This window comes from Lampris incognitus, chromosome 6, assembly GCF_029633865.1.
Source record: "Lampris incognitus isolate fLamInc1 chromosome 6, fLamInc1.hap2, whole genome shotgun sequence".
In the NCBI taxonomy this organism is placed as follows: Eukaryota; Metazoa; Chordata; class Actinopteri; order Lampriformes; family Lampridae; genus Lampris; species Lampris incognitus.
The window spans coordinates 10,919,767-10,944,509 of NC_079216.1; the positions used below are offsets into that span (position 1 = coordinate 10,919,767).

Genomic DNA, 24,743 nt, shown 5'->3' on the forward strand with positions numbered 1-24,743 from the left:
CTGGCAACGGGAAGTTACAGGTGCTGTACGTTTACGATCTCTGGCTAGCAGGCCAGATCCATCTCAGATTTGTTCAGGGAACATCTGAAGACCTCGCAATGTTAAATTGTGACGCTCTTGAGTTTTCATGGGACGCCGTTGCCATGGCGATGCAGATTATTTTGATTGGTTGCCACGAAAGAGGAAGCTGTTGTAACTTAGACTTTACATTGTCCATTCTGGCTCAAATTTCACATGCGGGAGCCTGAAGACGTCTACAGGCCCTTATTGAGTCATAGTCAGAGCACCACCTACTGGCAACAGGAAGCCAGCCTTATGTGACAAACGTCATCCGATTTACAAGAAATGTACATGGTGTAGTCTACACATGATATACAGCAACTGGCATATTAGTGGGTGTTCTGTAGCGCGACAATGCCTTAACTCCTGCAAGTCAGGCAACCTGCACGAAATGTATTGCTGCATTAATAACACACTTGTATAGCACCGCCTACTGGCAACGGGAAGTCAGCCTTATGTGACAAACATAATTTGATTCACTGATTTACATGAAATTTACATAGTTTGGTCTACACGTGATATACAAAGACATGACGTATAATTAGTGGGTGTTCTATAGTGCCACATAGCGGACACAGGAAGTGATATGCGACGCCTTCGCGCGACGTCCGGAATTCATGTAAAACGCATATGCATGCCAGGCGACCTCCACTAAATGTATTGCTGCGTCAATACCATTTGTATAGCACCGCCTACTGGCAACCGGAAGTTAAGTCACATGTTACAAACCTCCTTTGATTTACATGAAATTTAAAGTGTGTGCTCTAGATCTGGTTTGCATTCATCACTGCTTGCAGCTTTAATCAGAATCGGAATCAGAGTCAGAATCAACTGTATGCATAAGCACACTTGGCCAATAAAGTTGAATCTGATTCTGATTCAGACACTGGACCACTGCTGGACACAGCTTTACAACAGCATCTTGTCTTAATATGATCTTAAACCCATCTTTAAAAAAATAGTGCCCCAGTTAGACTGTGCATAATTTCCCATTAACCATAATTTCTCAATTACACTGGCTGCTTAGTTCATCAGTGGTTACAACGGTAAGTATGATGGTCATCCCGGCATGTGGAACCAGGATGTAGCTCAGCGATGCGATCAATCATTGTTGATAATATTGGACATTTTGAGTGATAACTTAATTTTCATGTTGTTTCTACTTCCAAATACATGGTTTAGGTAACTGGGTTAAATCAGACTTGTTGAAACATATCTGACGATGATATTCCATGGCCCTGTAAGACACTGTTTATAAAGCTGTGTCTAGTGGAGGTCTTGTGTCTGAGCTCTTCGCAATGACACGGATGAATAAAATGACACCATAACTGATGTGCATGATGGAGAAAACTACAAAAATAAGATCCAGGTTGTAGAAAACCCCCCAGAATTATCCTTTAAATGAAGGCTTTATACCTGTTACCTAACCCTAACTTTAAACACGGTCATAGTAGAGCTTACACAATGTGAAGATAGAGCTGGTGGACAATTGGGTTAAATTGGTTCCACCCCTGTATGTCCAGGCCATGGTGAAGCTCTGCATAAAGCCCTATGCAGAAACCTTGCTTCTTCTGGACTGACTCTTTTTTCCTACAGGCTGACAGCTGGAATGGGCAGCAGGGTCCTTCTTCAGCCTCCATCTTCCGTCAGTATCTGGTACGCTGCTGCCACTGCCGTTGTCCATCTTAGGAGAGAGATCCCTCCTCTGTTGCTCTCCCTGAGGTTTCCTCCTATTTTTTCTCCCCATTAAAGTTTTTTTTTTTAGGGAGTTGTTCCTTATCCGATGCGAGGGTCTAAGGACAGGATGCCGTGTTGCTGTAAGGCCCCTTGAGGCAAATTTGTAATTTGTGATATTGGGCGATACAAATAAAATTGACCTGACGACTTGACTGCCAAGGACAAGGGCAGTAGGCCTTTCTAGCAAGCCCCCGGACACCCACAGATACTGACACTCCCCCCCCCCACTCCCTTTGGCCCTCTCTCCACACCACACCACGACATGACATACACCACCCACCTGAACTGAATTGACGCGGCCACCCACCCCCTTCTAGCTTCCTTACTGTGCTCTCTGGATATGGACACCCTGCATAAAACCTGCACTCCCCTATAAATAACCCTTACTCACTAAATAACTTCTTAAAATTCTCATTTAACTTTTTGGAAATATACAGCTCCTGCCACCCAGTGCTATATATATATATATATATATATATTCTTTTTAACTATTATTTTACTATTTACTGTTAATTTTTCTCTCTTGCACCAACATACCAAGACATATTCCTTGCATGTTCTTGGCAATAAATATGATTCTGATCGCCGGTTGAAAACCATATGATTTGCAGAGCAGTGGTGCATACCATGTGGGCTGTCCTGGGTTTGGATCAGGCTTACATGACATCATTTAGCCCTTCATGGTGTGGATCTCACGGGGCAAAACAGTCCCAGTGTCACGGAAATAGCAAATCTGGACCTTTGGCTGCTTTTTTGTAGTGGATGACAGCCTTTTCTTTTTTTGTGGACCCCCCCCCCTCTCCAATTGTACTTGGCTAATTACCCCACTCTTCCGAGCCGTCCCGGTCTCTGCTCCACCCCCTCTGCTGATCCGGGGAGGGCTGCAGACTACCACATGCCTCCTCCGATACATGTGGAGTCGCCAGCCGCTTCTTTTCACCTGACAGTGAGGAGTTTCCCCAGGGGGACGTAGCGCGTGGGAGGACCACGCTACCCCCCCCCCCCCAGTTCCCCCTCCCCCGACCGACCAGAGGAGGCGCTAGTGCAACGACCAGGACACATACCCACATCCGGCTTCCCACCCGCAGACACGGCCAGTTGTGTCTGTAGGGACGCCCGGCCAAGCCGGAGGTAACGCGGGGACTCGAACCGCCGATCCCCGTGTTGGTAGGCAACGGAATAGCCCGCCACGCCACTGATGACCTCCATTTCTAGGCCCGCTATCCAACTGCCTGTCAATTTAATGATCTTTCAACCACTTTGTCACTTCAGTATCCTCGCAATGAAGCACACAGCTCTCTCTCTCTCTCTCTCACACATAAACACTACACCCTTGACTATGAAGGGTCCTGGGTTAACAACATGAAGTGTTATATATCCATGCTATGACTTCAGTATCGTGGAATAACGCAGCGCTTCTTCTGCAGCACAGGGAGCACGAGCGTGTGTCTCCACTGGGCGTGACTGCTCGAAATGGCCCAGCGGCAGAAGGACAGCACCGAGGAGGCGTCCACGTTTATAGATGTGTGTGTGTGTGTGTGTGTGTGTGTGTGTGTGTGTGTGTGTGTGTGTGTGTGTGTGTGTGTGTGTGTGTGTGTGTGTGTTTCCACATCTGCTACACCAGTGGTTCTCAACCTTTTTGGGGTCCTGGACCCCCTGCGTATTTTTGATCTACCCTGAGGACCCCTCCACCTGATCTTGGGGGAGGGGGGTTGCAATTTGATAGAAACAGTAGAAACTGCATTTTAAATTGCATTATAGCATTTATTCACTCTGGGGCAAAAATAAGAGCTTTCAGTTGTAACTTAGATATAGTTAACAAAACAGAATATGTATGCAGTAACTTTCAGATATATGTAACAACACAGAATATGTATTCAGTAACTTTCAGATATATGTAACAAAACAGAATATGTATTCAGTAACTTTCAGATATATGTAACAAAACAGAATATGTATTCAGTAACTTTCAGATATATGTAACAAAACAGAATATGTATTCAGTAACTTTCAGATATATGTAACAAAACAGAATATGTATTCAGTAACTTTCAGATATATGTAACAACACAGAATATGTATTCAGTAACTTTCAGATATATGTAACAAAACAGAATATGTATTCAGTAACTTTCAGATATATGTAACAAAACAGAATATGTATTCAGTAACTTTCAGATATATGTAACAAAACAGAATATGTATTCAGTAACTTCCAGATATATGTAACAAAACAGAATATGTATTCAGTAACTTTCAGATATGTGTAACAAAACAGAATTTTGATGCAGTAACTTTTAACAATGCAAACGGGAGCGAGATCTCTCATTAAAATACAATAAATTACACTTGTGAAACAGATGTGATTAGAGAAACAAGTCCTGTTACCCTTTATAGTTTAGGTAGATAAAGGTCTCAGTCACATTTGAGTAAAATAATCCTGTTTCTATAAATGTCATAGGATCTTTTTTTTTAAAAGATATTTTATTTTCACGGACCCCTTGCAATTACACCACGGACCACTAGGGGTCCGCGGACCCCCCCCGGTTGAGAACCACTGCGCTACGCCACGCGATTATAAGAATAAAGCGCTTTTAGTCTCCGTGCCCATCTGATTAAAGTTACATCACTTTATTCCAAACTTATTGAAACTAAATGACTGCACACATTTCCCTGAGCCTTAAGATATATATAAAAAAGAATCCTCAAGGTTTCTACTTCATGGGCCCACCGGGGCTGGTTTACAGCACCGGTAGGTTTTGTGTCGTTAAAGGAGCGTAACTAACCATGAGAGAAACCACTGTTCGGATGTCAAGAGTCTCTTTGTCCGACGCGGCCTTTCTCTGCTGCAGCCAAGGGGTAAACGATGCTTTGGGATGGGGGGGGGGGGGCAGCTAAAGCTCCAAACAGTTTGTCTTGTCCTTTCTTAACTCGGCTCGACAAAGACATTTGTTACGTCAGCAGCACAGCCAGTTTTCAGAAGGACAGATTTGTTTGGTGCCAACTCTGAGTTGGACGACATTTTCGACATATTTGGTTTCGGACAAAAGTGCCATGTCATGGCTGCTCTTAAGGGGCGTGGCGGTCTATTCCGTTGCAACACTGGGATCGCCAGTTCGAATCCCCGTCTTACCTCCGACTCGGTCGGGCGTCCCTACCGACACAATTGGCCGGGTCTGAGGGTGGGAAGCCGGACGTCGGTATGTGTCGTGGTCGCTGCACTAGCGCCTCCTCTGGTCGGTCGGGGCGCCTGGTTGGGGGGGGGGGGACTCCTCACCGTCAGGTGAAAAGAGGCGACTCCACATGTATGGGAGGAGGCATGTGGTAGTCTGCAGCCCTCCCCGGATCGGCAGAGGCGGTGGAGCAGAGACCGGGACGGCTCGGAAGAGCGGGGTTATTGGACGGGTACAACTGGGCAGAAAAAGGGGGGACATTAAACAAAACAAAAACAGTCATGTATAAAATAAAGATCTGCGGAAGAGTCTCTCTTCTCTGTTGACATTAGGTGTGGATGTTTACAATGAATTCAGTGAATAATTCTTTGGCACCAATAGTATTATTATCTTCGATAGTAGTGGTAGTAGTAGTAGTAGTAGTAGTAGTGGTAGTAGTAGTAGTTGTAGTGGTAGTAGTAGTGGTAGTAGTAGTAGTAGTAGTAGTGGTAGTAGTTAGTAGTAGTGGTAGTAGTGGTAGTAGTAGTAGTGGTAGTAGTGGTAGTAGTAGTAGTAGTAGTAGTGGTAGTAGTAGTAGTAGTACTAGTAGTAGTGGTAGTAGTAGTAGTAGTGGTAGTGGTAGTAGTGGTAGTAGTAGTAGTAGTAGTGGTAGTTGTAGTGGTAGTAGTAGTAGTGGTAGTAGTAGTGGTAGTAGTAGTAGTGGTAGTAGTAGTGGTAGTAGTAGTAGTAGTGGTAGTAGTGGTAGTAGTAAGTAGTAGTGGTAGTAGTAGTGGTAGTAGTAGTAGTAGTGGTAGTAGTGGTAGTAGTAGTAGCAGTAGCAGTAGTAGTAGTGGTAGTAGTAGTAGTAGTAGTAGTAGTAGTAGTAGTAGTAGTGGTAGTAGTAGTAGTAGTAGTGGTAGTAGTAGCAGTAGTAGTAGTAGTAGTAGTAGTAGTGGTAGTGGTAGTAGTAGTGGTAGTAGTTGTAGTGGTAGTAGTAGTAGTGGTAGTAGTAGTAGTAGTAGTAGTAGTGGTAGTAGTAGTAGTAGTAGTAGTAGTAGTAGTAGTAGTGTTATTATCTTCTATGAGCATTTCTTGCATTTTGGCTCTTCGGGGAGATCGAAGCAAACCAAGTGGTGAGTGTTTTACCTGAAGAACCACCAATCCCCTCTGGAACCACCAGCTGGGCGAGGTCTGGGTGTCAAAGCTGTGATCTGCAGGAGGAGCGCAGGGTACTTGGGACCCGGGGGGGGGGGTTTGCTCTAACGGTGCTTTGCTATGCATGTATCAGAATCATCCACCTTCTCAGAGAGAGTTATGCAACACCGTTCATCTGCCTGCAGTAGGAGAGACAAACCTCAAGCAAATCAACGCTGCAGCATCTAAACTTCACCCCCCCCACCCCCCGAGTCAGCATGGCGCTGTGCAGACAAATAAGCTGCACTACACTTACGGAGACACAGGAGGTGGGTGGGTATGTGTGAAGGTGTCAGCAAGACGGGAGAGGTCATGGAAACAACACAATGCCAGTTCCAGTAAGAAATGAATGGCGTTGCAAAGGTGAATGAGGAACTGCAGCACAAGGCAAAGTCCTACTTGAAACAAATAACAATATAAAGTCAAACAGGCGGATGACATTCCAGGAAGGACTGAAGTCAGAATCCAAACTCCGCCTTCTCCGCTTTCCACTGACTTCAGGGGTGGTTGAAGAGATACAGAGAGGAAGTGAGGGGAATGGCATTGAACTCTTATCCGGAGAGAGTTACACTGAGGAAGAGCGAAGGAAAGTGGCGGTGGCCTTCAATTCCTGCATCTCCAACACTTAGTGCCCGTTTCCCAGACACAGATCAAGCCTCATCCTCGATTAAACGGAATTTCTAAATGGAGATTCTCCATACAAACATCCGTTTAGCCAAGGGCTGTCGTTAATGTGTGTCGGAGAAACCGGCCGTTAAAGTAACATAGTTCTGAGCTGTAGTTCTTAACCCGGGTCCTCATGGTCCTCCAGTACTGCTGGTTTACTATTCTGCTAGTTAGTTATCTACATCCACCTGTTGTGCAGATCTAAAAATGTCCCCATTAACCCTACAGGACTGGGGGGTTCAAAGTTGAAAACCACCAGTCTAGTGGACCAGGGTAAGAGCCCTCCCACAACATTCATATAAGGCCATTTTGAGGAAAAAAAGAAAGAAGAAATCCCTCAAGAAAAATAAATGGAGGTGGTGGGATGATTCCTCCATCGGGTGTGAAAGGGGACGTGCTTGGGTGATGATGTGGCTAGCTAGATGGGGCAGTTGCATCACGCCTGCTAGCGGTGACGCTGAAGGAGGGGAAATAGCTGCGTTGCTTTGGGCCACTTTCCATTTGAGACAATGGGGCTCCTCAGAGAAGGGGCTTCCTTGAATTGTATAGTGCTTCCATAGAATGGATGAAAACAGAATCCCCCTCTGAGGTGTTTTTTCCATCACCGCCGGCCTGCTAGAGACCGGCCAAGTCACAGCGGCTATAGTAGACCAGCAAGAAATACAGGGGCGAGCAAGAACAAAAGTGCTCTCTCTCTCTCTCTGAAGATGTTTAATGCAGTTGTAGACAAGTGAACCCAGGTCCGATATATAAAAAAAGAAATCCCTTATAAATAAACCATCTTTAGCATGGCAGTCAAATGCAGTAGAATGAGACAGGTAACGTCGAGCCTGAAGAGGCGAAGCTGTTGTAGCAAACAAGCAAATCTGCAGAATAAGCTCTTAGATGATCTTTACCAATCAATACTGCAGCAATAGTTACATTTCATGTCCAACTACGCTTTTATTTGGAAGAGGAGAGTGTGGTTACCACTGCACTGGAGACCGTTTAATCTCGAATGGACCAGTGGAGTCACCAGTAGCTCCATAGCTGTCAGTAAATTAAACAAGCTCAAGCTAGCCCCCCCCCTCAAAGTTGTATCTGGCCAATTACCCCACTCTTCCGAGCCGTTCTGGTCACTGCTCAACCCCCTCTGCCGATCCGGGAAGGGCTGCAGACTGCCACATGCCTCCTCCGATACATGTGGAGTCGCCAGCCGCTTCTTTTCACCTGACAGTGAGGAGTTTCACCAGGGGGATATAGCACGTGGGAGGATCACGCTATTCCCCCCCCGAGCAGGTGCCCCGACTGACCAGAGGAGGCATTAGTGCAGCGACCAGGACACATACCCACATCCGGCTTCCCACCTGCAGACATGGCCAATTGTGTCTGTAGGGACGCCCGACCAAGCCGGAGGTAACACGGGGATTCGAACCGCCGTTCCCCATATTGGTAGGCAACGGACTAGACCGCCACGCCACTGGACGCCCTAGGACTGTACATTTTAAGGCAGCTTTGTGTCAGTTTTCCTGGTGAGGATATCTGGGGACGAAAATGAAATGAGTAATGGGTCATCACCTCAACAATTACTACTGTGGGTGAGATGGGCAAGCCACCCATGATGCAATGCAGCTGTTCAGTAGCCAACAGACCATTTGGTAGAGCTCTAAATGGGCGATGATGACCGTCTTAACAAGTCGACGATTCATTTGCGCGACTTTTAGGCTGTCATTGAACCAACTTTCTTGTCAAGTAAGAAACCAGGGCGGTGGCGGGCTGGGATTGAAAATGTAAAAGGGTGCTAACAAATGTCATAAATATGAGGCAAAGGATGGAGGGTAATTGCAAGCTCATTTATTGGGTTGTAGGAGTTTGTGGAAAAAAAAAGAACATAAAGTGCATTTTATAGCCTGAAATAAAAAAATTAGACGGTACAAAAACACAAACATGGAAAAAGGGGAGGCTGAATATCAGTAGAAAGAACACAGTAGAAAAAAAAGAAGTTATTTGTGATCGTGGTATTGCATAATTCATATGTTGTCAAGTGCCAAGGTATTTTTTCCAAACCTTCCATAACTGCTGTACATCTTAATCATAGTTATGCCAACGGTAAGTCCAGTGGGGTGTAAGACCAGACATGGATTGTCACGTTTTCCTCATGTAGTTTCAAGTACCTCTCCTCTTTTATTGCAAGCTCTCCATTTAAACACTAGGTGGCTCTTTTTAGCCAAAACAGTTATACCAGCAGAGTACAATTAATACCAATATGGCACTTTTGGCACTTTGAGCCAGTTTACCTAGCTCAGTTCAGGAAGCGGAGTTACTTTACAGTTCAAAAACCAGGTAATCCTCTTCCGTGAGCAGATTTTTGTTTTCAGTCTTTACCACACGATTGAGACCGAATGTGCCATCATTACACATGCACTGCAATGACCAATCAGAACAGAGTAGATTTGAGGTAAATGAATCCCAACACTAATATTACTAGTTATTTCACTGCACAGGGCAATAGAGTAAATATCAGTAGTACATTGTACGGAGGGAACGGCAAAAGGGTCACACATAAAATCAAGACGGAGGTCTGCAGTTGCAGGTACAGTAGCATGAGCGTTGGACAGACAGGTTTGAATTTAACAAACTAGGTCAGTCTCCAAGAAATACAAAATTAATCTCACGAGTCATTAAAAAAAAACAAAAAACAAACAGTGCAGGTTAAAGAAACCGAAGTATCTGGCTATTGAAAGAAGATACCAAATATTTGTTTTAAGGCAAAGAGACAACTAGGCCACATCGATTTGCTCATCTGCTCTGAACCGGTTTGAAACGGAGAGTCTGTCAGAGGTACATCTTAACCCTGAATAGGCTTGTGAAAAAGCCAGAACATTTTGTCTCCTAAAGCAGCGTTTCTCAAACCTCTCCTGGAGGACCACTTGTCCTGCATGTTTTAGATCTCTCCCTGCTCCAACACAGCTGATTCAAATGATCGACTCGTTATCAGCTCCCGAAGTTGCCTAACAACAAGACTGATCATTTAAATCAGCTGTGTTTGGAGCAGGGAGAGATCCAAAACATGCAGGACGAGTGGTCCTCCAGGAGAGGGTTGAGAAACACTGTCCTAAAGGACAGAACAAAGGAAGGAGTTCCCATATCCCAATAGCTTCAATGACATATTGCTCTGTCTCTAATAAAGAGCAATCAAGCAGATGCCTGGCAGTCCGGTTTTCCCCTTCTCAACACACAACCATCAAAATGATCATCATTAACATCCAGCAAGACCTTTCAATCTCTCTCAAAACCTCATAATACAAAGCTCATAGTGGTTCTGGAAGGAAGTATTTTTTTTTCCACTATGCCATGGTTTTCTTCTTACACTCCACGGAGCAGAACAGGAAGCCCTGCTGGGCCATGAAGCGCTGGCCGACCAGGCCCTTGGAGCAGCAGGAGCACTGGAAGCACTGGGGCTCGGCGTGCCAATGGTGTTCCCCATAGGAGACGCGCTGGGCCTCGGGTTCCAGCGGGTTCTGGCAGGCCGTGCATTTCTGGGGAGGGAGGCGGACAGAATTGAGCAACTCTCAAAACAACGCGTTAAAGATTGCGCGTTTTATTTACGACTGGCGAGACGTCGCTAGACGTTCTGCTTTTCCGCGAGGGGGTAGTGTGCATGTGCACGAGAGAGAGAAACTCATTATGGAAACACAACCAAATTATTCAATTACATATTTCAAAATCAGGATGCTCCAAATGGAAGCTTTTTTTTTTTTTTTTACAATTTTGTCTATAGAGTTTTTAAAAAAAAATTATTTTCAGATGATGAATTCCCGGTATCATGCAATACAATTCAAATATTTGGGATTTGAATGGCCAAGCCCCGAGAGGATATGTTGACTCATGTGGTGAATGGGATTGTGGTTAATGTTCTCAAGTGTTGAATGTTTCACATTCACGGATATGAATGCTTGTTGTCAGCCAATGCCAAATTACACTCGCACACTCTCTCTCCCGTACACACAAACACATGCATACACGCAAACAGATGGAAAACAAAGAGACAAAACAAACAAAGGGAATGCAGCTAAACCAAAGTGTGGATGTTATGTTTACGAGAAACAAGGATGGATGCACAGACGTGCGCACACTGGTGCTGTGGTTTGAGTCCTAGTGAGGCTGCTAATATACATATACTCATGGCACAGTAAGATACAAAAGGCTATTGTCAAAGAACTGGTACATGGACACAGAAACAAAATGTTTTTCCGTTTCTCTCCCTCACCATAGCGTAGTTCTTCATGTAGCAGGGCTTGCAGACAGGATTGTCCTTCTCCATGACGTAAGTCTCCCCAGCCAGAATGCAGTCGCAGTCAAAACAGCAGAAGTGCTTCAGGTGCCAGTTCTGACCCTCCGCCTGGGTGTACTCATTACTGAAGATCAACTGTGGACATGGACGGATATCAATTCAAAATGAGTCACAGTCATGATAAACAGTTGGGAGAAAAATAATCTCGACGTCACTCGATCATACAAGCCTTATATATAACGTTGCAATGCGACGATGATTACTAGACAGGACAGTGAAGGTAGACAGGAGTCTAGGGCGGAGAGAAGGGAAGACAACGATGTCTATCATAAATTCTAAGCTGAACTCGAACCCAAGGTGCTGCAATCAGGCCTGAGCCCATATAGTATCTTCTTCTCTGGCTGAGGCACCAGGACAACCCCCCCCCCACACACACACAACTTGTCCACCCCAGTCTGTTTGTCTCTGACCTCGTCACAGCCTCCGCAGCGTGGCCGCTCGCTGTCCCCGTAGTGGCGTCCGCAGAACAGCTTCCCCTTCTTCCAGAAGTAGATCATGTCAACCAGCAGCTCCGTGCAGGTGCAGCACACAAAGCAGGCCGGGTGCCACAGCTTGTCGTAGCCCGCCCGCTCGGCGTACACCGCTGGCTCGCCTTGACGCATGGCCTGCTGGCAGTGATGGCACGACTAGGGGGGAGAATATAAACAAGAGATATGGGGGATGGTTGGGTTTATCAACCAGTCAGCACAACAATTCAATATTACCGGAGTAAATATGATCTTTCAACTGTATTGTACTGGGATGAAATTAGGATATTGTCGTATCATGACACGCAATTTTGTCGTCTAATGATGGTTGTACTTTACATTACCGAACAATTCAATGTGACGAACCTCAGCTGGGTTCTTAACTAGTGTACTTTTGCATATGTAAGCAGATATTGTGATGTGTTGGGGCTTAACAATTAATCTTGTTTTAATTGTGGTTTTGATATTGGTTTCCATAGAGTATTATTTTGATTTGAAGATTTGTATATACAAATATTTATTTATAGGTTTATAAAATACATCATGAATGTGAAGGCAGTTTTCGATTGATTTGAAATTCTCAATAAAATAATCCTTTTTCTCCAAAATGGATGGATAATCATGATGACTGTGACTGCAATATCAAGTAAAATAGTCATGATTACCAGTTTAGCCATAATCACGCAGACCTATGATATTAATATCATGTAACATTCTCTATGCTTATCATATTTTCCATATTACCCGGCACCAATAACCAGTCATCAATCGGCATATCGAGAGAAAAATGTGTCCTTTGACGCCCCAACTCTTTATTTATGGGGGACGGGTAGTGAGGTTGAAACGCATGATTTCATTCATCATTCCTATTCCACGTTCCTCATTACGACAGTTAATGTGGTGAAATTCAACCAATCCTCATCTTGCTGAGGATCCTTATTGGTCCCTGGATTTGCCCAAGAACCTCTGACTGAGCAGAATGAAGGAGAGCAGAAAGTTCAGCAGCCTCTTGTTGAAACAATGGGACTGTAACATATAACACCTACCAGTTAGTATTTGAAAAAACATTCCCATGGTGCATTGTTCACAATAAAACTGAGAACTGGAAAAAGGCAGACTTTCCGAGCAAACGGGCTAGCTAAACGCAAATGACGTAATACAGGTCTAAAAAAAAAGGAGGGGGGGGGGGCAAAAAACCCGTTTGAACTGAGAAAATTGTTTCCAGGTCTGACTCATCTCAGAGGATAAAGACTGTAACTGACCCTGTTCTGCCATCTAGTGGCCAATCTGAGAATAGTGACATTTATTTTCTTCACTGGTCCTTCAGCTGAAGTGCTGCACCGTGAATAGACTGATGCAGCAAGTCCATTCAGTGTAATTAGCTGAGTCAAGAGGGATTACCTTTCAATGTAGACTTGTGAAAAGTGTTTGAGACTCTAAGAAATAATTAATATTCTTGGTGTTCCCAAGGAGTGTCGCGTTAGATTAGTTTTATTATTGTAGTATCATTTGTTACCTATCAGGTGCAACATAAATAGTTAGACTTGGATGCATCCCAACTTCTGAGCCCACTCCATCTTTAAGAATCAAATTTTGGATAGCACTTTAATTTAAGATGACATTGTCTGTGTGTGTATTACGCAATGGAATGAAATTGTAACTACGTAATACTGTAATTAATAATAATAATAATAATAATAATAATACAAAATCAATCGTATATAGCTCTTTTCTAACACTCAAAGCCGCTTCACAATAAATGGGGTGAAACAAGACAACAATAAACATAACACAGACATACAGGGGTGGATGGGAAGGGGGGCTACGGGAGGGAGAAGCGGCAGCCACACATGATGCCAGCTGTACTCTCTCGCTTGAACACATACAAAAGGGCAAGAAAAAAAAACAAAAAAACAAAAAAACAGCACTTTGGATGTTGATTTCCTGTAGGGGTTTATTCCCATAGCCTATTCCTCTCCTGAGGTATCCACTGCCTAGTGGATACCTCAGGGATACCTCGTACCGCACGTCTAGGGGCCAGACCTCCTCCGAGTCCCTTGTAGTTCAGCCAGGGTCCAAGGTGTACCCAGTTACCGTGTGTCACCACAAGGAGGCACTACATAGGTCTTGCTGTCGGGGAGGCTATGTACTGGCAGGGAGAGACTTAGTGCTCGGCTCTCCTGTTCACATTTCTGCTAGCCAGCGGTGAAGGTTGAGAGTGAGACGTGACAGGCACAAAACACTACACCAACACATGAGACGCTTCACAACATTTGTATGCTTTTAGTGAAACCAGTTGCCAATACTTTTTCTCAGTCATCATTTTTTAACATTTCTTTATGCTTTGGCAAAAAGGAAATTCTATTTTTCGTGCATGAAGTCAGCAATGAAAGAGAGCCACTTTGGATGGCAGAAACTGCATGTCAAACTCAAGGACAACTCAGCCTGGTGAATGTTTGCCATCACACGGCATTAAACGTGGGCATACAGATATAAAGTCTATTTTTTCGACTCACCGTGCCACTCTGCAGCCCAGTCCCATTCCATTAGCTAGAAATCACTGTCTTGTCAGCGTTCAGTATTACAGTATACTTAAAACTACTAGCCCAGTACATGGTTCAGAGGTCTATAACAAATTACGACTAGCTTTTGTTGTGACCTTCTTTTGCTTTCCCTGAGAATCAAACAGGTTTCCAGATAGCCTCATCTTTGGCAACAGATAATTGATGCCAACGGCATACTGCTTACACAAACCACCACAACAGAACTACAGTAGAAGATGCATTAATTCCCCTCAAGTGATGACCAGTAAGATATAACATTTACTCCGAGAGAGAGAGAGAGAGAGAGAGAGAGAGAGAGAGAGAGAGAGAGAGAGAGAGAGAAGCTAATAATACTTACAAAGGTTTGTTGTTGTCCAGTTTGTTGGGTCCCAGGACTGCTCAAAGCCCCTGCGGTGGCAGTGGTCCCCATATTTATAGGTCTGGACTCTGTTTCTCCTGTACCAACGCCAAATGATGATGCAAGTCCAGCCCTGGATCCTGGTCCAGTACCACCACCTCCTGTTCCCCTACCCCCATTAGCTGGTTCTTGCCCTGAACTGGCACCTGCTGCAACATTAGGTACCCTCACTCCAGGCCCATAGCCAACTCCAACTCCAGCCCCAGCTTTGGGCCCAAAACCAGCATCTCCAGCTCCTACCCCAACCCCAGAACCAGTATTAGCACCAGCACCTCCAGCCGCTACCCCAGCCCCAGGCTTATATCCAGCCCCACCAACACCAGCTCCTCCAGTTCCAGGTCCAGTCCCTCCAGCTTTGGCTCCTGGTCCACCAGCACCAACCCCTCCCTGGCTTCCAGCCTTGGTCAAGGCCATCTCCTCGGGCAGCCTGATGTCTCCCACGCCCAGAGCCTCGTCCTTGTACTTGCGCACATACTGCTCCATCTTCTTGACCTCTGCAGGGCTCAGCTCATGGCACATGGATGGGTCTTGATCATGCTCAGGCAGCTGGCGGGCCATCTGCTGCCGGCGGTAGGCAGCTCCCTCTGTGCCGACCACAGGTCGCTTCTCTGGTGGGAGCAGCTCAATGTAACGCACTGCCTAGAGGTCCAAAAAGAAAAGAAAACAGAGGGTACACGGTGAATTGTTAAGATGCGTTGAGGAGAGACTGAACTATGCCGAGAAATATAAACGGATCAAACAGAGATACAGATTTTGGAAGTTCAGGCTCGGCTTCCTTCACTGATATTAAGCCTGGGCAGTGAACTGATCCAAGTAAGGGATGAGATGAGAGGGAGAGCTGTCATTAAACATCACATAATTTCAATCGACTATCAGGATAAACATCCGTTAACCGATTTTTTTAACAGAGGCATAGGAATACTTATCATGTACATTGTGTTATATGCAACTTCTACTGTACAGAAAACTATAGTGAGCTGGTGCTAATAATAATAATAATACAATTATAATAAAATTACATAACAAAATTAATAGTTAAAGTTTGTGGATGACACCACAGTCATTGGCCATATCCCCAACAATGACGAGATGGTCTACAGGGATGAGATTCAGCACCTCACATCATGGTGCACTACCAACAATCTTGTCCTCAATGTGCAGAAGACGAAGGAGCCGATTGTGGACTTCAGGAGGTCGAGAAGCTGCAGCCACTCCCCCATACACATCAATGGGGTGGAAGTGGAGCGTGTCTCCAGCTTTAAATTCCTTGGAGTCCACATCAGTGAGGAACTTTCCTGGCCATCAAAAACCCAGGCCCTTGTGAAAAAGGCCCAACAATGCCGGCATTTCCTGAGAAGGCTGAGGAGCACCCGTCTATCTCCCAAAATTCTCACCAACTTCTACCACTGCACCATACAGAGCATCCCGACCAGCTGCATCTCAGTGTGGTATGGCAACTGCACCTCGGTAGACCAGAAAGCTCTGCAGCGGGTCGTCAAGGCGGCCCAGCTCCCAGCTATAAAGATATTTATCACAAATGCTGCCTTCGAAGGGGTCTCAGCATCAGCAGAGATCCCACCCACCCCAGCCATGGACTGTTCTCCCCCCTGCACTCTGGAAGGCGCTACAGAAGCCTCAGAGCCCACACTACCAGGCTCAAAAACAGCTTCTTTCCCCAAGCTGTTGCCCACCTGAACCTGGCTACCAACTGAATGTCTATGGATATTTGTAAATATTTTGTACTCTTGCTCTTTTTTAACTTATTTTTAGCTTTTGGTCTTCATCTGTGTATATCTTATACTGTGTTTGTCTATGTGTCTTGCACTGTTTGGCGAAGCCGCAGCCCTTATTTCCTTTTTAACATGTGCCTGCACATTGTTTTTAATGACAATAAATTGAATTGAGTTGAATAAGCTAGTTTTGCCTATATATGTAATTTAATGATGTTGGGACGCCTCTTTGTGAGAACAGGCCATTTTTCTTTCACTTAAGATAGAAAAAGGAGTAAAAGTAGTTATTGGTTTTCTTTGCATTTGTTCAAAATTTGTGACTGAAAACGTAATATCTACCACCTCCACTGATGGTTATACACTTACCAGATACTGATTTGGCACTGGGGGGGCCCACTCGTAGGTCACAGACTGCATGGGCACATCAGTCTTCACTGGTACCACACTGGCTGACGCAGCATTGATGGCTACCGGCAATGCATTAGCCTTGGCTGAGGTGGAGCTGGCTGACAAGCCCCGAGCCTGGCTGTCTGTGGGCACTTTACCGGCGGTGGCACTGGGCTGAACAGCACCGGCAGAAGAGGCAGAAGGTGGCAAAACAGTGGAGGAGGAGACACTTGGTGGCACCACATAGGCAGTGGCAGGGCTGGGGAGGGAGACGGTGATCATGTTGCCCTTGTAAGTGGGGAGGCCATCCTTTTTGAGCTTGGCTATGAGGCCGGTGTACTTTGTGTCCTCGAACAGCTTCCCCACTTTCTTGTTCTCCTCCGAGTTCATCTGGACATTGTGGTCCGCCAGGCCACATTTGCAGTTCCGGCAGATTTTCCTGTGGAGGAGGAGAGTCAGAGGTCAGAGGGGAGAAGCAATGATGTCTTCACTATTGTCTTATTTTGGTATTTTAGATATATCTCATGTCTAGTATTACAGTATCATTTGTTTATGTGTATTTTTCAGAGAGAGAGAGAAAGAGAGATGGGAGTGGCAGCAAATACTTTTACTGTAATTTTTAATTTTATTTTCCATAGCTTTTGGATTCTTGCCAACTTCTGATACATTGATTCTAAATGTTAAATATGAGCATTGAGCTCAATTTTTCACTGCAACATACCCATTTGTTTCTGTGTGTGTGCATGTGTGAGCATATGGTTAGAATAAGACAGAAGAAGCCCAGATGGTGATGGAAGAGGGAGCACTTTTACTTTTTTTAATTTTCCCAACATTTCTGTCTCGTTTGCTTCCTCTGGCGCAACCGTAGAGCAAAAGACAACAAGCTCATCTTCAAAACACATGCAACGCTTTAAATCCTGACACAACTTGCCTCACATGTACCAAGAACACCAGATAAGTTGGAAGAACTGGGCATGTCCCAGCAGCCCCACCAGCATGAGGCTGCATAAGGAAAGCACAGGTACTACACCAATACCAATGACAAATTGTAACATCATGTTTTTGACAGGAATGGCCAAATGATGAGAAATATATTTTAAAATGATTTTTTTAAGAGGTTTGGGAAAACGAATTGTTGGATAATTGCGATGTCTTTCAAAAAATGAGGTATATGTCAGGTTTTGACGTATTTGTGCAAACTTAAGGTTTATGTTTCTATGCTGATGATTATGATACACTATTGAGATTAGTCCAAGTTGTTACTGATAGTCAGCCACATCTGTAACACCAGGGTGCAGCTCCACTTCCAAGTCTTTCTGTCAACATTTTGCAAGGTTTTGAAAATATGGGGATCTTGTTGGCGGTGGAGTGCGTTAGGGTTAGAGAAAACACGGTACGACAACACTTAATAGGCCAAAGAAATGTTCCCACGGTTTCAGCACAGCAGGGTGAGGAAGGCCATTGTTTTTAATTCACAATACTAGGTAACTGGAGGACAGGACAACTGTATTTGTCTTCCAGACAGACATGTTCAAAGTCCGACCGCCACCGAAGACACATTCCTCGGCTATGTGGTGCCGTTGCCGAAGCAGCCAGCTGCAGCGGGCATTGGGGCACCTGTTGTGTTGTCTTCAGGGAACCAAGTCAAGTGTGGATAATTACAGGGGACCAGACAGAACTATTTTTCATGATTCACTGGTCCAAACAAAGCACGCATTGTACCAAACAGGGGGAAGACAGGAAGGCCCCATGAAGTATGGCTGCTCACACACTTCCATTATTTTCTCCCTACACACGACCCAGTGCCGTTAATTCCTGTGTTATTTAAAGTAGAGAAAAGGATGCACCGAGGTTTTGTCCATCTGTTAGTGTGGGCCACTATAATAAGTATGTTCCGCTGTAAGTCAAACATACCAAACCTTCTGGCCGATAATCATTAAAGACTACTTTTACTTTCCTGGATTGTGTTTTTGTGGCTCTCCTTCTGTGTCCTGCTCAGCCTTCATCACGCTTACCAGCATAAAACATGACACTCCAAACAGCATGTTGACTAACTAAAATAAAGCAACATCAACTGAAACTTCCTGCTCCCATTGTCACTCCATCACCGGCCATGATCTTAAGAAATGCATGGAAAATTTGCAGAGTAATGTCATCTGGTAGGGTCTGAATGTTCAAAAGGTACTACTATACGTTTTTTTTTTATCCTTAGTTCAGTGGAATTTACAGTGAAAACCATACATTCAAACCAAAAAGCATTTCTCCTATACAATGCAAAGAATATATACCTTGAGATAAAAGAAGAAAAAAAATGTCGGGCAACATGTTTTTGCAGAATATTTTCAGTGCCAATGCATTAAGCGCTGACCCCAGCTATCACGTCAGTTTCTTTTTCTTTTCTTGACTCCCCCCCGCTTTTTTTTTCCTTCCCAGTTGTATCCGTTCAATTACCCAACTCTTCCGAGCCGTCCCGGTTGCTGCTCCACTTCCTCTGCCGATCCCGGGAGGGCTGCAGACTACCACATGCCTCCTCCGATACATGTGGAGTCACCAGCCGCTTCTTGACAACCTGGCAGTGAGGAGTTTCACCAGGGGCACGTAGTGCATGGGAGGATCACGCTATTCCCCCCAGTTCCCCCTCCCCCCCCAGAGGCGCTAGTGCAGCGACCAGGACACATACCCACATCCGGCTTTCCACCCGCAGACACGGCCAATTGTGTCTGTAGGGATGTCCGACAAAGCCGGAGGTAACACGGGGATTCGAACCGGCGATCCCCGTGTTGGTAGGCAATGGAATAGACCCCCACGCTACCCGGACGCCCATCACAATAAGTTTCAATAGCAATAGGTTAACAAGATGTCTGGCCCTCTTCACTGAACACAGCGGACAAAAGCACAACAACACACATTCGGGGACAGCATGCTCCATTAGGCAATTGACCCCCGCTGCTATTACAGCACATTTTGTTCAACAAAGACATCAGACATGTTATCGGCCACCCCGAGACCAGAGACAGAGGGGCACTGTAGCCTTTGATTTTATCCAGGGTTGGCTGAGCACACTTGCCGCCGCTCAGTGCCGCTTTTCTCTGGATTCACAAACCTTGTTAGGGGGTCCCCAGTATGAACGCGGTCTTCTGCTGTTGGCCACTAGCAAAACCGCATTGAAAGGCGTCAAATTCTTCGCCCGTGGTGCATCCTGACAGTTTTTAATCGCCTTTTTTTATTTTGTTTTTTAGGAGCACAGAGAATGTCGTGATTACGCATACCATCCCCATGTTCCGGATCAGATGACCCTGCAGTCACCGGATCACTTGTCTCATCTGTGAGAAAGAGTTGTACAAACCTCCAGAAATGCAGCTCGAAGCCTTCGCATTTGTCCTTGCATTTCAGACAAGCTGCTCCCGCGCCGAAGTCATGCCCGAGGGTCATCTGTTAATAGAGCACATAATAAGAGATTATACCTGCATGCTTGCACTGCTGTATGGTTTAGATGTCAATGAAGCCTTAACTCAGAGTAAAACACAACACAGTAATACACAATGGGAAAAAAAAGAAGAGCTGAAATCGCATCTCTTCATGACTGCAGTTTTGAGTTGGCATTCAACGACCCCTGCAGATATTAACTAGTCTTGTTATCCTGCAGGGAAGCAGAAATATATTACACATAGCACCTTTAAGTATACTTCTGTAATGTGACAATGGTTTTCAACCTCTTTAAACCTATTGTTTAAAGAGGTTTTGTGCCCGACATGGGAAAAAAAAAGGTTTTACCTTTCTTCACCAAGCGACAAAGCCCTTACGTCTCGCTCATTTTGAAAAGCCATAAATCAATTGAGCGAGCTTCTCTCCCCCCTCCCCGCAGGAAGTGCGGGGACTTCAGTCAGCCGCCTTTGTTTTGAACCAAGTCATTCCCCATTCCACCCCGATTTCTCATCTGGTGACTCCACAGCGCCCTTCTCTCTCTCACACATCTGCTTCTTTCTGCCTAATTTCTGTGTTTAAACACCTCTGGCATGGCCGCCTGTGACCATATTGGGTCATGTATTGCATGATGTCGAGGGTCTTGAGGGATTTCGGCGCGCTCCCCCCCGCGTCAGAAACATGTTTTTTGGCCCCAGAGGCGCTCACTACTGAGGAATGCAGACACTACAGACTCCTGCCTTTAAAGCTGTGACCTCACCCTGATATTTAGACCACAGTGATACAATAAATTCTGTGTTGACGTTTTTATTACGTGGAAGCACGGGCCGAAGAGAACCGCGGGTCCGCTAGACCGGTAAGAATGTCTGTAACAAATTATCATCTGATCTTCCGAACCCGCGGTTAAACGTGTTGCTTTGCTTCCACTTTTGCATGTTGTGTAAAATATTTTACAGCATGTTTAGCTCGGTTTACTTTCATTGTGGAAAAAAAAAACAGGTTTGACATATAAAAAAAAAACTACTTTTATGTGTCAACGCTTAAACATGGGACCACTCATTGACAACAGACATACTGGAATTGAATGCATCTGGGCATATGGCAAAAATAGGGCGACTAAGTGGGTTGCCTCTTATTTCCATAGTCAAATATGAGCATCCTATGGCCACTGGAATATGTTGTTTTGTTTATTATAAGGGTGATGTGTCTCAGCCCCGCACTCCTTACCACTGGTTGCTTCTCATTTTAATGATCTACGAATCTAATCTTTGGTCAGCAAACTAACATTAACCTAATCTACTCCCACATACATTTGTTTTGGGGGACAGTGTAAGATAAATGCCTTGAGTGACAAAGTAAATGTTGAGACTCAACAACAGCTGGGCTAAGTGTTCTTAACTTGAGGAAGTCCAAATATTGGTCTTGGGTATGCCGAGGTCATTTAGTGCATGTCCTTCCACGGTGCAGCTAATGTTGATCGGTGTATTATGACTAAGACACAAGTGCAATATGTCTTCATAAAAACTTACACTATGTAAATGTTTCACCTCCAGTGAGTCAATTTCATGAGTTACAGCTGGTTGGGTGCACTGCAGGCTTCAGTAGCAGTTATTGCAATGAAAGTGGCTGCTGGCTACGAGATATATTACTGCTAAGATTTGAGGAAGTCATCTATATTCAAACTCAAGATCCTGCAGTGACACTTCGACATCAGTGACCGACAAGTACATTATAAAGATTTTAAAAGATGATGAGTTGTATTGTAAACCCCCATTTGATTTCTAACCCAGTGCAGCTCAGCAAGAGTAGCCTGGCAAACCAAACGAAATTATAGGAGCTTAAAATGTAATCAAGGAAAGAAAAGTCATATGATTTGAAGTCCTCAACTGACAAGCAATTTTCAAATATCATTTGACAAACAACTAGTTTCACAATGGAGGAAAAAAAAAAAGAGCCTTAATGAAAAGTTCACCGCATGCCTACGCGGCTGGTTATGAAAATTTACCATCATATCAGTGGTGGTGGGCCTGTCTCTCACAGTGGGTTCATAGTCGCAGAGAGTTTCATGCCCAGCTGAGCATAATATACCAACACACGCAGGTCACTTTCTTTAAACAAGAGTAACCCCAGCTTTACAGCAATTAAAATGGCACCATGCTGACTGAGCCGCTCCCTGGCTGAGTGAGATGGTGTATCTGATATCGCCGTGTTAGTGCTGGTCCTATAGCATCATAATTAATGTTGCTCCAGGACCATCATTGCAACTGACCAATCACCTTGTTGTGTTGTCATGCCTTTGCGACTTGGGGGAAAAAAAAAGATGGTTGTGGGATTAGGATGTGGGTTAGGTTAAGGTTAGGGTAAGGTAAGTGTTAGGTTAAGGTTAGCTTTGGTATTTTTCCAGTCTTTTTCCCCCTGTCACAAAGGCATGGCATCACGCGATCGGTCCGTTATAATGACGGTCCTGGAGCAACATTAATTATGATGTCGTGGGAACAACACAATCACGGCGATATCAGATCGTGCGAGACTGAGTGAAGGTGACTTCAAGCCATGAGCAGACAGGGGACTCAAAGGGGCTGGGTGTCTCCTCTCCATCGGGGATTAAAGGCAGCTGTCGAAGCAGGTCTGTCTGGGTCATGTAGCTGGTAAGACCCACTTTCTAGTGACAATTTGTAAGCCCCCATATGTGTCACGTGTGGTTCAACAGATGTGACTTCGTAGCCCCGCGGCAAGTCTGTCTTTCAGTATGAACGACGTGCCTCTTAAGAGTGAAATAGAAGAGCATCACTTATCCAAAAAGTACTTCAAATGTAAAAGGCAGTTTGTAGCAAATAAACAAAATATGCTGATGAATCATACAAATAAATTAGAATTATAATCATATGTAAATCCTAAATATACTAGTGAAATTCTATTAATATATTTTATATGAATATATTATACTAATGTAACCGGTTATTTTCTCGCCCGGTGCGGGATTCGATACGGGTGTACTGCACCACAAGGCGACATCACTAACCGCTCGGCTAAAGGGTCAGACCCGTTAGCTAGGGACTAACGTGTCTTATTACTAGTTTACACTAATACACTACTAATGACACACTGATACTTATATACTATACTTCTGAAATAATAATTCTAATAGACTTGCACTATTCTGCAACACTGTTATGAGAGTGGTAGGTGGCTTTAAACTGCTAAACAAAAGCGTTCAAACGAGTTTATGGACGTGCTGCCCTCCCATGGACATAGACCAGTACTGCACCTGTAACCTGCACACTTTTATACACACAAATCCAAGTGGTTGTTCGGGCGTTAATATGAAGACAAACTACTTTAATTGTAACGCGGCGGTACCCTCGGAATAACCGGCACACTACTTTGACAAAAGCGTGTGAATTAGTTCCGGATTACAGGGTTTTCTCTCCCCACACACGATGCGCAAGTTTGGCCCTTTTCTCTCCACCGCCACCCTCCACCATACGCCTCGCTTCCTCTGACGTAGCGGGCTCCGCCAACGTCTTGCGCGCTACGCGGATCACTCAACCCGCGTCTATTCACGGCAAAAGTGAGACAAAGAGACGCGTCTATGATTTAAAAAAGTTCAGCTTCGAGGACTGGGCGGTTTTACTACGCATTTCTTTTGCTTTAGTCCGCCACCTGCCTGGAGCCGCACTGGGCACACCTTCCCAGGGCGTCACCCGCTCGGCGCTGCCAGGTCAACGGTATCGGAAGGGCTCCAGCTTACCTTCTTCACTTCCCTTTCAATCTCCATTCTGGCCGCTTTGTCGGTTCAAGCTCAGGCGAAGCGCGGGGAGAGCGGATCTTACTCTGAGGCGGACGCCAAAAAAACCATAATCTTACACGGAACACCCTCCCCGACGACCCGCGTCCACACCAGTGCTCGCCGCCCCGGGCTTTCACTCTCTCGGACTCCCGTCCCGGTTCAGCCCCATTCAGGGCGCCGCGCTGCGCGAGGCGCACTTCCGCCAATGACAGCGCTTCGACCGTAGACCAATTAGCGTCGAGCGGGTTGGCGACCAATCGGAAGGCCAGAAAACACGGCCGCGTGCAGAAGGGGGCGTACACTCGGCTTAACGAAGCCTGTTATTTATTTTTCGCCTATCGTTGATAATAATGATTAATAATGGTTAATAGCGATTGATAAGGGTTAATAGCGATTGATAAGGGTTAACAATGGCTGACACGGCAGCTGATAGGCACCTTTGTGGGGGTCAAACTTCTGACATTTTTATCTGCAGGAGGGACTTCTCATCGTCCAGGCCCCCCCGCTGCTGCTTGCAAAATATATTTATTTGGAGTCATAATGTGATCTATATGAGCTGTGTGGATTAATGCTAATAATGATATATATATATATACACACACACACACACACACACACACACTATTGTCTATATATGTGAAATGATGTGTTCACTAAGAGTAATAATATATATCCCACCCCATCACGTACACACATATGCATTCCCATATAGAGACACATGCTCTATACTTCATCCATCTCTTGGCCTACAGCTGTAGTGCATATTTTTGCAACACGTACCCGATGGCCTCACACTCCCAAACTGCTGCAACAGCATCGTCGCTAAGAGACAGATATTGTTAT

General features: G+C 45.0%; 1 protein-coding gene across 1 annotated transcript; it reads right to left on the reverse strand.

Annotated features, from left to right (window-relative positions):
- Nucleotides 1–8,630: 8,630 nt before the first annotated feature.
- On the reverse strand, nt 8,631–24,056 carry tes (testis derived transcript (3 LIM domains)). Its single transcript, XM_056281781.1, has 7 exons — nt 23,862–24,056; nt 20,034–20,119; nt 16,667–17,126; nt 14,511–15,209; nt 11,553–11,768; nt 11,059–11,217; nt 8,631–10,327 (listed from the first exon to the last, which is right to left on the reverse strand). The coding sequence occupies exons 1-7, from the start codon at nt 23,886–23,888 to the stop codon at nt 10,136–10,138; spliced, it is 1,839 nt and encodes a 612-aa protein (XP_056137756.1). The 5' UTR covers nt 23,889–24,056; the 3' UTR covers nt 8,631–10,135.
- Nucleotides 24,057–24,743: the final 687 nt, after the last annotated feature.

Coding starts and splice junctions, on each gene's coding strand:
- tes (XM_056281781.1), bottom strand. CDS start 23,888: ATGGAGATTGAAAGGGAAGTGAAGAAG. Junction 15,210..16,666: donor CAGTGCCAAATCAGTATCTG/GTAAGTGTATAA, acceptor TTGGACCTCTAG/GCAGTGCGTTACATTGAGCT. Junction 11,218..11,552: donor GCTGCGGAGGCTGTGACGAG/GTCAGAGACAAA, acceptor CCATGTCCACAG/TTGATCTTCAGTAATGAGTA.